At 44.3% G+C, this 13,486-nt stretch overlaps 1 protein-coding gene across 6 annotated transcripts in view; it reads left to right on the top strand.

Annotated features, from left to right (window-relative positions):
- Positions 1-1,924: 1,924 nt before the first annotated feature.
- The window catches only part of ASPSCR1 (ASPSCR1 tether for SLC2A4, UBX domain containing), a 34,383-nt gene continuing 22,821 nt past the window's right edge, over positions 1,925-13,486 (top strand). For 4 of the 6 annotated variants that reach the window (XM_030461744.1, XM_030461745.1, XM_030461741.1 and 1 more), the window contains exons 1-7: positions 1,936-2,034; positions 2,111-2,166; positions 3,171-3,282; positions 6,373-6,473; positions 10,067-10,124; positions 10,894-10,967; positions 11,687-12,119. In XM_030461744.1, the coding sequence (XP_030317604.1) occupies positions 1,936-2,034; positions 2,111-2,166; positions 3,171-3,282; positions 6,373-6,473; positions 10,067-10,124; positions 10,894-10,967; positions 11,687-12,119 (933 nt within the window). Of the gene's footprint in view, positions 2,035-2,110; positions 2,167-2,415; positions 2,509-3,170; positions 3,283-6,372; positions 6,474-10,066; positions 10,125-10,893; positions 10,968-11,686; positions 12,120-13,486 lie in introns of those variants that run through there. The other 2 variants (XM_030461739.1, XM_030461740.1) reach the window with 2 other exon arrangements.

Below are 13,486 nucleotides of genomic sequence, written 5' to 3'. Positions count from 1 at the left end.
ATTTGACAGTTTGTTACCTGTAATCACTAATTAAATGCAGCTTCTGATCGTTTTTTTATCATGGTGGATGTTGTTCTGCTGAGGTTCACCTGGCAGATTTGCAGGCATCCTCTTCATACTGGCAGTGGCAGAAATCTGAATTGCCTAGTAAGCTGTTCCCTAATAGGCTCCTCTCTCTTTCCAGCCCTTTGATCAACTCCAGGTTGGAGTGAGCTCCCTCTTCTTTTTCTCCTGATGTTTCTAATTTCAGGTAAATATTTGCAATTAGAAGTGGCTGTGAGTATGAAACATGAACCTTAATATCCATGCAAGTTTCTGATTATGACATGCCATTAAAAACTAGATTAATCTCTCTAATCCTGTAACTTGAAAATATTCAGCTCATATTACATTGGTGTCTTTGCGACAGGAACAACATTTCTTTAGGGGATGTGTCCCTTTCAAATGCCACATAGGAAACAGCTGCCAGCTTCAGGCATCCATCAGGAGCTACCCTCCATCCAGAAACGAGACAAATTTTTGTGGCACGAAACCCATGGTGTAGCTTTTAAAATTGAAATGCTTCTTCACCTTGGCAGCTTAATAATTGCTGTCATTAGCATGGCCATGGTAGTTGTGTATTCTTCTTCGTATTTTCTGTGAAGATACTAATGAGTGGAAGCACAGGATGTCTTGATACAGGTCTTGATGGGACATCTTGACGTAGATGTTGTGATATGGGTATCCCAATTATATTTAGAAAGTTCGGTAGCTGCTCTCCTTGTAGCTTTTATTTTTCTTCCTTCTCTCACATAGCTGATATGGTAAAAATAAGCAAATTTTATCTTTTACTGAAGTGTCTTTCCTTTTCCTTTATAGTCCAAGCAAAGCAGACATTTTTGTGGGTACCAGAGGTAGTGGTGGGGACTTAGCCTTAACTTATATGATAAATATAGAAGAACCAGAGAAAATATTTGGCATGTGATAATAACTTAGGCTAAACAAATTCCAGTGGTTACCCAAACTAAAAGTTTTGTTTGGTTTTTTTTGTTTGTTTGTTTGTTTTTTATGATAACAAACAAAACAGACTTTGTAGTTTGTATCTGAGAATGCGGTGCCGAGAATGGAGGGAAAGCTCCTGGATGAAACAGAGACTCTGGGAAATTTTGTGTCATAAAGTGTAAGAGAATATTGCTTCCTTAGCTGCAGACATCTCATGTGAATGGCTGAATTTGCAAAACTAATCACCAGATGCCAAATGAATTTCTATGTTATTTTTCCAGAAGAAACAGCTTTTGAAGGCAGTGAGACATTAAAATTTATCTTAGCACTGGTGTCCTCATTGTGTCTAGACACACGTCTGACAATGGGAATGCAGAGAGATGCTCCCCTCTTCTCTCTGAAACGTGGTTGTTCCAATAAAGATGTTTTCCCGAGGAGTTTCCTCCTTGCACATGGAGCTATGATCGGAGTTACCCGTCGCTGCTGAGGAGGCAGCAGCCTCAACCCGCAGCAATTTCTTGCCCTCCCTTCGGCCCTAGCAGCCCCTTCCCGGGCCGAGAGCCCCGCGGTGGCTGCCCGGGGAGGCCGTGCCCTGCCCTCCGCACCAGGCCCGAGCACAAGCCAACACATCTGCTCCGTCTCCTCCACGGCCCGGTCTGTGATCCGAGCACTGGCAACGCTGGGCAGAGCACGACGAGCTGCCGAACCCGCCGGCTATACTGCCAGCTCTGCGGGACGGCCCCGGGCAGCCGCCTGCGCCCCCCCAGCCTCGGGCCGGCTCTGCCTGGCCGGGGCTCCGCCGCCCCGATCAGATGCAGTCGCTCGGCCGCGGACCCAGGCCGGTCCCTCAGCTCGGCTCAGCGGAGGGCGGGGCGGGGCGCGGCCTGCAGCAGGGGCGGCCCGGGACCAGCCCCGCCCCGGTTGCGCCGAGCCCGGCGGGCGACGGGAGGGAAGATGGCGGCGGCGGGTGGGGGGAGCGCTGCCGTGTCGGTGCTGGCCCCCAGCGGGCGGCGGGTCACGGTGCGGGTGGGGCCCGGGACGGTGCTGCTCCAGGTGGGTCCGGGACGGGCGGGTGGGGACCACAGGGCAGCGGGCCGGGCCGGTCGTAACGCCTCTTTTCTTTCCGCAGATCCTCGAGGAGGTCTGCAGGAAGCAGGGCGGCAGCCCCGGCGAGTACGGCCTGAAGTGAGTCTCACCGCGGGGCCGCCCCCGCTCCTGGGCCCGACTGGAGGCTGCGCCGCGCTGGCGGTGGGAGAGGCCCGACCCGGCGTCGGCTGCTCTCCCCCGCCGGGCGGAGCCCAGCGTTGCCTGGCTGTTCGTCGCCTTGTCGGCCTGGCGCACGCCTGGTGCCTGCGGCCTGTCCGCCGCGAACGGCGCCAGCGGCTCGAAGGCCTCCCCGGGGGCCGGGGCGGCGGCGGGGTCCTCGGTCCTGCAAGCTCCGCAGACAGCGTGGCCGGGCCTAGGCAGGGACGCGCGGCCGGCGGGGGGTGTCCGAGCGGGGTTCGGGGCCTGATGCTGCTCAGCGAGGTCAGCCTTCGCCTTCCACTGAGCCGCGCGGCTCCCGTAAGGTGACGCGTGAGGAAATTGTTCACAGTCATCCCTGCGGAGAGGGATCCACGGGCTGCGGTTCAGATTCTTATCCACTGAACTTATTTTGTTAAATTATACTCTCCCGATTTCCCTCTGCCAAGTTCCCTTCACTTTTGGGAGCAATAGCGAGGTCCTGTGCAACTTCCACGCAGATATTCCTCCCAACACATGAGCTTGTGCTAGCTCACGGACTAGTAACACTCCTCTTACCCTGTGCTTCGGCTCTATACTGCTGCAGTGTCATTATCAAGACCTAATTCGTCTGACTGGCAGTAGGAAAGAAAGTACCATTCTATTTAACATGTACACCAGTCTTTGATATCTATTTAGTTGCTATTTATGTCTTGAAGCTTGAGGAGGAACAGGTATTTGAATACTTTACCTGTGACTTCTGCACAGTGCAGTGTTTTTAGTATGCAGAATAATTTTTGTCGTGGTTTTCTGGACTACCAGGTGTGCATTTTGTGCTCTCTGGCCTCTAGTCAGCCTGCTGGGAATTCACTTGCTCAATAGCTGGACTTTGTATTGTCGCCAGTCTCTGAAGTGATATAAAGGTGGCATTGGTTCCTGGTGTCTTCATGGGCTGTGTTCTTCTTTAGGTTTCAGAGGAGTGTGTTGGATCTCTCTTTGCAGTGGAGATTTGCCAGACTGCCCAACAATGCCAAGCTGGAGATGGTGCCAGTCTCCAGCAGAGTGGGAGTTGGAAACACGGTATGTTCATTGCATAGTGTGTTCCAGTGTGTTCTGGTATCGGTCATGCTGGATACGATCTATCACATGCAATGAGCAGGAGAATTGTTAGGCTTGGCCAATGCTGGATTGGAAGAACAACCAAAGACTGCTTGAGGTGCTGTGGCAAATGGTAATTTGGCAGCTGGAAGTCTTCGTTTGCAGACAGTATGATGGCAGAGTTCCATCTGTGTGCTGGAAATAGGAAGATCTTTTGGGTAGCTGAGAAACTGCTAGTCATGAAGATGTAAGACTTTAAGCATCACTAATGGCTTGGATCAGCGGTTGAGCTACTTAGTAGGTTCATGTCTTTTTCTGTAAAACCTCCATGTGCTTTGTTTTGGCACTAGTGTTTTCTTTCTGACTTGGTAAAAAGGAGTTTATGTCCCAAATGATGGGACATTAAAAGCAAATTGTGAAAAAAACAAACCACAACCTGGCAGCTTCTGCTTAAAATTTTCAGTTAAAAAATCTGCAATGACATGGAATTCCAGAGGAAAGCGATATTGAAGCGGTACAGCGATGACTTTCTCTGACATTTGCATCCAGCGTGGGAGGTATTATAGTGAAGGAAAACAATGATTTTGTTTTTCCTTTCCCAAGAAGATACATGCACGTAAAGGGTGAGAAGGAGAGGAGCTACTACAGGGCATCACTGCTTCAGATCACAAAAGATAACTAATGAAGATTTAAGTTGTTAATGTTCAGCAGTAGTTTAACATAAGAATCTACAGAAGTGGAGCTTCCCTTGAGTGCTGTTGCTGCTTTATGGAGTTGATGCATTAGAGCAAATATGCTTGTGAGGGGTCCAGTCTGAACAGAGATACTGTCCCATGATCTGAGAGCAGAGATTTAACTTGTAAGGATTATACAGACTTCATAAGAAAATACTTTGTGTGGAACAATTGACCACAAGAATCCCCTGCCACAAGGAACTGGTGTCAGATACTGTAGAAAGTCTAAAACAGCTGGATAGCATGGCTAGCACTGACAGCTAGCGTTATGCTCAAGTATAGTGGCAGTTGAGGTGCAGGCTCACTCATGCAGGCTGGCTGGGGTAATGTTGGGGTGGATTTGATTCTCTACCTTTTGTTACTGTCTCTGATTGAGATAATATGCACAGAAGTAGGTGTACTTTGGTGCATTGGCAGCAGTTATCCCTAGAGAAAAAGCACAGGTTTTGATAAATCATGAATTTGTTTGGCAGATCTGGTATTTTAAAAATAGAATGCTTTTGAATTTGCTTTCACATGTAAAAATTATACTGAGACAGTTCTTCAATGAAGGATGAACAAACACCCCTGGTGATGGCAGGTGATCTATAGGTACCCTCAGTACAGTTCTAGTGTTGAAATTAGCCTTCTGTTCTTAACGTTTTTACTTAGAAGAAAGTTGGCACCAACCTGTCTGTTACATATAAAGCCTGGGATTTTACAAAAGATTTTTCTAATTGACTGAATAGGACTTTCGTGACATGCTTAGCTATGAACCATTGCCCAGAAACTGATGCAACTGGCAGTCTGAATTTCTGGGCTGGATTCTTATAGAATGGTGATGTCAGCTGTCATCACTTGACTAGCCGAGAATAATCCAAGGCTTGTTTCCAGCACAGGAGAAACCAGGAGGTTATGCTAGTGGAGGGATGAAACAATAGTTCTAATGGCTGGTTGTTGATGATGCCACTGTTTCCTTTGTGTAGAAAAATTCCTGTCTGCAGCAGATCACAAGTTGCAGTCCTGCAAGGACTAGTAGGAGCCAAGGCAGATGACAAACATATTTCTCCAACAAAATTACAGTCAGTTGCTGGCGTGTGCGGTGTCTGTTTTTTCCCCATCTCTCTTCCCTCCTCGTGCTCTCAGACACATCACACACGCTCTGGCAGAGAGGATGCACTGAGATTGTTGGTAGGGACATACGGAAATACAGGATGAAAGCAAGCTTTTGTTGATGTCCCAGTCTTATGTCCTTGGACTTTTGTATGGAGCCAATTTCTGTGGCCTTCAGAAAACTGTAGTTGACCTGACATACTAGGTGCCATCTAACAGAAACTTTTTTTTCTGCTATTCTTTAGACAAATGAAATAATTGGGAAAATTTAAAAGTTTGTTTGAAAAAGAAGGTTGAGTAGTCTCTAAATGGTAAAGATAACACCTGAAGTGCTCTGCAGTTTTCCATCTCTTGGTCAGCTGCTGGGTTTTTACCTTGGGAGCAGTTTGAAGTTCTTCCTGAGTGTTTTGGCTTTTTTTTTTTTTTTTTTTTTTTTTAGCATCTTATGTTATGTTCTGATTAAGCACTTGCTAAGGCATGTGAATGATCATATTCCAGGTTGGAAAAGGTCTGTGTAAAATAGGCAGTTAGCTGTCCTTTACCTTTTTTCTCAAAGTGTTTAAGAACTTGATAATTGAATGTCAAGGATTATTTTTGAGATTTTTTATTAATTCACTCTTAAATTATATGTCAGAATTTTCTGGTTAGGAAGTATTAGTGAGTTGCAAGTTTCACATATATCTTTGGACTGGCCAACTGTGTTGGTTAGGTCTTCAGTAACTCAAAGGTAGATTTGGACTGTGCTTGTTCCTCTGCGTGGATGTGCAGATATAATGTTTGTTCTGCTTCAGGGAAGCTGTTCTGCAAAATGATGCTTAAGTTGACAGAGCTCTGGGTTGGTGCTTCAATGCGTGCAGCTTCATCTGTCTTGTCTGGGTTATTGGAATTCATTTTATATAGCTGTGAAGACCCTTGCTGTTGAGTTTCAGCTAGTGTAAAACATAAAACATCTCAATTGCTTGTGACAACACATTGTTTGGGACTTTGTCTGAATATGTTTCAGTTCAGGGTAAGGGAGGGAAGAAGAGCCCTAGAAGGCTGGGTAATAATCGAGGACGACTCCTCCACACTTGGCAGTGGTCCATTCCAACAAATCAGGAATATGTTTGACAGGCAAAAATGCTAGGGTGCCTGCATAGAAGAACAAGGAGACCCCTGGCCAAACTTGAACACAAAAAGGTTGGATAACTTGGGAGGAATAGTTTTTGTTCAATATTCAGATTATTTCAGTGTATTTTTTCTTTAGGTTCGGATTGCGTTACAGTTAGATGACGGCTCCCGTTTACAAGACACCTTCCTCTGTCAGCAGACTTTGTGGGAACTTCTCAACTGTTTTGCAAAGATCAGGTGAGCAATGCAGTGAGAAAATACTTGCTTGGATGGACTCTGCATGACAGTAGTTACTTGTTGTTGAGGTGATCCAGATAAATCCTGCAGATTTATAGGACTTGCATTTACTTTACTGTTTTTTCCTTCCATTCTCCATGCTCTTTCAGGTTTGACCGTCCATAGTTTTGTTACTATTTTTCAGTCCTGGAGAATCAAAGGTTCAGGGCATAAACTGGTAAAAAACTATTACTGAGAGGGTTGAGATGGTAGCCTAGATTATCTTGATCATCAGTACTGTGCTGTGGTTCCACTTGGTGGAGGGGGTTCTTTCTTAAGGGAGTTGCTTTTGCTTTTGAGGCTTGTTGTTGTGCAGGTTCTTTAAGGAAATCTTGAGCTCTCAACGGGCTAATGTGGAATCTTCAAAAGACTGGTTAGGTACTACTTAAATGGATGGATTTCTGGTCCTGCAGTTGTTGAATATATACATGGGTTTTTACTTCAGTCTAGTTTACATTCAGTGCTTTCTTTTAAGTTTTGACTTAAAATACTGTATTGTTTTGAAATGTCATGTTAGTTTCTCCAAAGACAGTTCCTTTATTTTTGTTGCAGCTTGGAAGTTGAAGCCTGTAAGGTGTGACAGCCATTCTGTTCTGAACAGAATTTCCAATTTCTTTTTTTTTTTTGTAGTTGGCTTTACCTTTCTCTTGGTAATTTTTTTTTCCAAAATCTGTGTTTCTAGCTTGTTCTTTCTCTTAACGTTCCTCACCTTCTGCTAGTTGCCTTGCTGGGGTGGGATCTTGTAAGTTGCTAAGTAGTTTGTACCTTCAGGGAGAAGAATGCCTGCTGCAGTCTGGGGACTGGTAGACTTGTGGGGGTGGTAATTATGAATAGCGACAAACAGCCTTTGTGTGGCTTTCTCGCACATTAGTTGGTTTTTTCTTTGGTTTAATTTTTGAGCTTTTTATATAATTTAGCTCCTCTGGAGTGGTTTGATTGGTCAAAGGTTATTGTACTAATAGTTAATGTACATGCCACTCTTTTTAAGATTCTGTCTGCTACAGTGTGCAAAGCATTATGAACTTCAGTTCATAAGACACAGCTGTTCTTTTCTGCCATCTGGAAGCTGAGCTCAGATTTTTGGATGGACTTGGTAAACTTTTGGTCAAGTTTAACAAGCAGCAAAGATTTTGTGTGTGACTTAATCACAAAACAAGCTGGATCTATAGCCATCCATATAGATTTCACGGGCTGTGCTGCTTTTCCGTGTGTATTGACTCAGTTGACTTAACTACTCAGCTAGTTGCTGACTTGCTGACTTGCTTTGACTTCCCAGCTGGAAACCTTTTCCTGGAATGCTCAGCTGCTCTGAGTGCGTGAGGGGAAGTATTCAAAATCCACTGGAATTTCCCCTGGGTTTCCAGCGTCCATCTTGGTTAATTGGGTCTGAAGAAGGTCTGGAAGCTATTGTGAGGCTGCTCCTCCTCTCAGCGTGCGGCAGTCCTTGCACAAGATGTTTACAGGCCCTGTCAGATCACTACATGAAGGAATCTAATCTGCTTGCCGTTCCCCTTCTGAAGAACAGCAGATCAAAGAAATGACAGCGTGTTTGATGTGTGTGCTTGCCTCAGTGAATACATGTAATGGATTAGCAGCAGCTGGAGGAGGAGCCTGCTGGCTTCCAAGAGTTATAAAAAAATAAGTCTCTGGGGGATCTTTTCTTGGAGCCTGTTCTGCAGAGACTGGTTGAGGGCACAAGCATTGTCTGTACCGTTTTAGCACTAGGCCTTGGAGAACTCTAGCTTTACTGTCTCCCACTCTTGCCTGCCTGGCAGTTTCAGCAGCTTTGTAGACTGTTCTGGATGGAAGTGATTGCAGCCTGGATGCTTGAAGATAGTTTTGACAGGGACTATGACTTTGCTACTTTTGTGGTATTGCTCATGAAGGTCACATATTTTCCATACATACTTATAAGAGTCTTCAGTCTGAAGAGTTACTTGAATTGAAGTGGAAAGCAGTTTTGGAGAGGTTAATGAAACTGGGTTATGAAAGTCAAATTGGTTTGCTCTCTTATGGTTCTCTGTGGTGGGGACATCTGCCTCTGTCCTCCCAGATGGCGATCATCCACCTTTCCCGTTAGACAAACCACTTCAAGTTTTTGTTCCGGGAGTTTGTACTGTTTCCTCCATGTCTCAGCAGTCCTTTATCTTTTGTGCATTTTTGTCAAGGATGCCTGTAGGGGTACAGCTGATCCTGACTGGAAGCAAAGTCCATTGAAAATAAGGTAGGGATGTCTGGCTCTCCTGGATTGTCTGGGGAAGTCTGAGCGCATAAAGCCTGCTGTGATGTGTTAAAGATAGTTTCTTAGGTCTTCCTTTGTTCCACTCTTCCAATTAAGAGACAAAATTTTTGTTTGTGTGTGCTAAAGGGGAAGTAGCAAACTTTTCTCCGTAATTCCCTGTTTTGCCAAGCTCTCATCTGATTTCAGTTTTGAGTTTCACTTTGGATGCTGAAGGAGAGACTAGCATGAAGCAGTTGCTGCTGAATTGAATTCTGTCACTGATCAGGCTAATTCTTTAAGGCTTTTTATTTTTCTACTGACAATCTGAGGTTTCCTTGCTAAATGTGTTAGTCTTTTCTTTTACCCCATTAAGAATGCCCTGTTTTAGGGTTTTCCGCATGTTCTTTCTTTTTAAGTTGCATGGTCGTGGATGGATGAGAACTGAGACTTGTGACAGGCAGTGATTGCCTTTGCCCCATCCATCTTCTGTGCTTGATCAAGTGAATATGTAATAAAGATTCTTCTCTACTTGAATGTCTCAGTTGTTTGTCTAGAGGAAGATGGGAAGAGTAGCATTCTGTCAAGAAATGGCATCTGTTTTTTTCCCCTTTCTCTATGCTACGAGTCCTTCACGTCTGTCTTCCTCTGCAGATGGCCTGTCAGCAGTTTGCATCATTGCTTATACGTGTCCACTGACAGGCTTGGATGTGGACTGATCTTCACGTCGTTTACTGCAGCAGTCTTTTCTTTGGCTTTCTTGTGTCCCTGATTTCCAGAATACAAAAGCTTCTGCTGTATCTTCTTTCTCTTTTTTTTTTTTTCTTCTATTTTTCTCTCTTAATCTGTTGGATACTAAGACAGGCAAATTCTCTGTCCTCAGATTATTTGCTTTAGAGCAGAATTCCGTTCTGTTGGTTGGTATGCATGCATGAAAAGAAACTCACCTGTCTCCAAGGAAAGTGCAGTCTAAAGTAATAAGCGATCTAACTTAGATAAGGGATTACAAGTATTAAGTCAAGTTCCAGATCAGGTAATGAGGTACATGGAGAATGATGTGCTCAAATTTTTCTAGTAAGATCTAATATTTTCAGAATTAATTTTTAATTATTTTTCCTTTGTTTTTCAAGGCTGTGTTTAAGGAGCAGTGATTTCATTGGAGCAAATTATTTACGTGCTCTCTAGTACTAACTCAGTGAACTTTGCAATGGTTGTTGATGGAGGAACATGGAGGAGAGTGTTGCTACCTATTTTCACTTCTTACTATTGCTCTGCATTGGTTTTGGGAGGGATAGACTGTTTTACAGATGCTGCACTGTTTTGCTTTTTATTGCAGGGAGTTTATGGAACAGCACAGTGAATTCTCTCCAGTTTGTATTTACATGCGAGATGAGGTAAGTCAGCAGTGTCTTCTTAAGTGTCTCTTCTCCTTCTGTCCCCCCAAAATAAGAAAAACTCTGCTCTGCTTTCCAGCCTGTAAAGTGGTTCTTTTGAACTCCTTTGAGAGAGGAATTAAAAAAATGTTGGTCTTTGCAAAGCATGAAGTGTCTGTATGGAAAAGAGCTCTCTTGGAACATAACCCTGGGCTGTTTAGACCTCTGAGCCCATAAAATGAGCTCAATGACCTATTTGTGTTTTTCTTTCCAACTTCTTTTAAAGCTCCAGTCAAAACAGTGGTTTTGTTTTAATAAATATTTGCTTTTCTCTGTGTTTTGATCTTTTTCTATTAATGTTTTGTTTAATATTTTGTATGTGTGTATTTCCCTCGCTGTCCCCTCCCCTTCCCACTGGCCTCTGTGGACAGATCATCTTTATTCTGGAACAGGTCATTACACACTCAGACCTTTCAGCTCTGACATGTTGCCTGTGATTTTACTTCTGTAATAAAAACAATGCTTTGCTGAGGTCAGATCTGATTTGTATGTATGTATGGGATGGAAATATATGGGTATCATCTTTTCTTAAGGTCATTTAATAAGCAGTGAATTTGGTAAAGCAGCATTGGTGAAAACATAGGTCTAATTTCCAACTGCAGAAAGAGTGTGTTTTGAGCTGGTTTTGGTGCTGTGTGGTGTTTGTTTTGATACAGGCTTCTTTCATGAAAGAGAACCTTCAATTCTGTCCCAGGCAGACAGTTGCCATAATGGTTTTCCTCTGTTACAGATATCAGGAAAAGATGCCTTAGAGAAAACAACGCTGAAGTCTCTTGGCCTGACAAGGGGCAGTGCCATCATCAGGTTAGAAAGAACAAAGTTCAGATTTTTCTACTCTGGTGCTGAATTTGTTTTATTTCAAACACTGGGGGGGAAAAAAATCACAAAAAAGTTCAAAAGGACAAACATTGCGGCACTCAGTAATTATTGCATTTGCCTGTTTATCTGAAACTGCTGCCCAGATGTGCTTCCCACAGCTGCAGATGCTGACACCAACCAGTCATGTGCAGATTAAAGGGGCTTGTTTGCTTCTTTATTTATTTATTTTTTTCCTGTGAGTGAAACAAGACAGTTCAAAGTTAAAAGTTTCTCTGAGAGGACAATCGTCTACCCCTTCAAACTCCCAATCATTGCAGTGCCTCCTGCTGTCAGTTTGGGAGGGTGAGGTGGGGGACAATGAGCCTTTATGTGATCTGGCCAGTTCTGTGCAATACTTGCAGAGGCAAGAGTGATTAGAAGCTGTGCTTTACAACTGACTGCTGTTTCTTTCCTGGAAGACAATTTTCTTCCTGTGGAGTGCATAGTTCCTGTTCTGGCTTTTTGCACAAACCCCTGACACCCCCACTCCTATCTTCAGAGCAATGGGAACTTGTTCTTTTTGAGTGTCTGGAAGAAGCAGATCATTAAATTAGGGATATATTTGAATCTAGCTGTCCTTCCTATGTCACAGTCACGTTGAGAATGGGGAGATCAGTACTGTTGTGATAAGTGAGTTTGTTTTAATTCTTTTTGGTGTCTTTAAGAGTTGTCATGAAGAAATGCAGTTCATCTGGTCAGGAGGAACCTGTGGGTGCCACGGTGCAGTGCAATGAGCTGACAGTGAGGTCAGGCTTTACTGAAGGAGCAGTGGATGTGCCCCTACCTCAAGAAAACTCATTCCCAAAGGACTTAGACCACAGGGATGTGGCTATGTCTTTAAACAGCTGCACAGACAAGCAAGGCTTGATAAGAGAATCTCATGCCAACTTGGAGGAGCCTTGCTCAGAGCCCAAGCCTACCCCTTTTGTCCCTTTTTCTGGAGATGGACAGCGTCTGGTGGACTCCTCTGTAGCTGCACCATCTCTTGGGTTAGATATGCCGTCTTCGAAGCTGCCAACAACTTCTTCTAGCCCTGGAGGCCCTTCTAAGCCAAAGAAGTCTAAGAATAGCCAAGAACTGCAGAAGGAGCAAGGACAGGTAAGGGAAAATTTTCTTGCAATAAGAGCTTTTTTTAATCCTGCCTTGCCCAAGGCTGAGTTCCCATGACAGAAAAGATCTCTCTGTATTCAAGACATTTTCCCCATAATACAGGGCTGGGTGCTTTGGTTTCATACAATTCTGCTGAGACTAATGAAGTACTGAATTTTGCATGATTGTCCTTCAGCATGGCTGGATGTGTCTTGCAAAATGAGGGATGAGTGGCATTAAATTAATAACCTACTCCACATTATTTTGCATGGGCAATTCCACACCCTGGTTTCTCTCTGATCAGTGCTTTCCCTTGCCCCTTCACTGCACACATCACCACCAGGGCAGGCTTTAGTGCTCAGAGATCCCCTTCATTGTTTCACACTCTTTAGTATGTCCTAAAGTTGCAGTTCTGTTTTGGTCTCTGATTCTGGTCCAGTCATGGGATGAAAGAGTGGAAAGCCATATGTAGAAATAATGGGTGCCTGATGAGGTTCAAAGGGAGCCCTATTCAGGAGGAGTTTAGCAAGGCTGTGTATATGCTCTCACATTGATGTAGAAGTTCTTGTAGAGACTTGGTTGATGTCTTTGTGTCCATTCTTGATGATTTTCCGAATTGTTTAGGAGCAGAATTCAGACCTTGGAAGGACTCTGGAGCAGTTACAACTGTAGTAGAAAGAGCCAGTGGTGAATATTTATTAGAAACATGTTTGGGTTCATCTAATCAGTATTATTTAACCTTTTGAAACAAACCCTGAGCACTGACAGCTGCAGTAGGATGGGTGATTTGTCTAGGTTGTGATTCAACCACACCCTCACTTACAAGGGATTGGGAAAGTAGTGCAATTGTGTCTGAAAAGGAAGGAAGAAGTGTGAGGGTTCGGTGGTTTACTTCACCAGTGCTGTTGTCTGCACTTCGAGTACTAGCTGGAGAGATAAAACTCATTTTATCATTGTACTAGCCACAGCTAAATGTGAAGTTGTGCAGTTGGGCACAGAGCTGAGCATCAGTGGCCAAAGAACTCCCATGATCTGGCATCTCTCACAGAATTGCAGTCCAGTTCAAACCACTTACAGGCATTCCTGGAGCCAGCCTCCCTCCTCATTTGAAAGCAGCTCTGGAAGCAGCTGCAGATTCTGTTGGGGGGTTCAGCCCTCCTGTTAAACAGCATGTGACTTTGAGTGCTGCTTTCAAGCCCTTTGATCTCTGGTGCTTTTGCTGCTGATTGATTGCATTTTGTTCCCTCCTCCATTCCTGCCATCTTCCACTCTCCTTGCTCTCAGCAACAGCAGAGCAGGACTAGCCACATGGCATCTGCTTTTTGTCCCTTTTCAGTCCTGAGGAAAAAACCCAAAACAAAACAAATTATTTTTAA

Source organism: Calypte anna, chromosome 18 (genome assembly GCF_003957555.1).
Source record: "Calypte anna isolate BGI_N300 chromosome 18, bCalAnn1_v1.p, whole genome shotgun sequence".
Lineage (NCBI taxonomy): Eukaryota > Metazoa > Chordata > Aves > Apodiformes > Trochilidae > Calypte > Calypte anna.
Note: the sequence above shows the minus strand (reverse complement) of the source record. Positions and strands in the feature narration are given on the sequence as shown.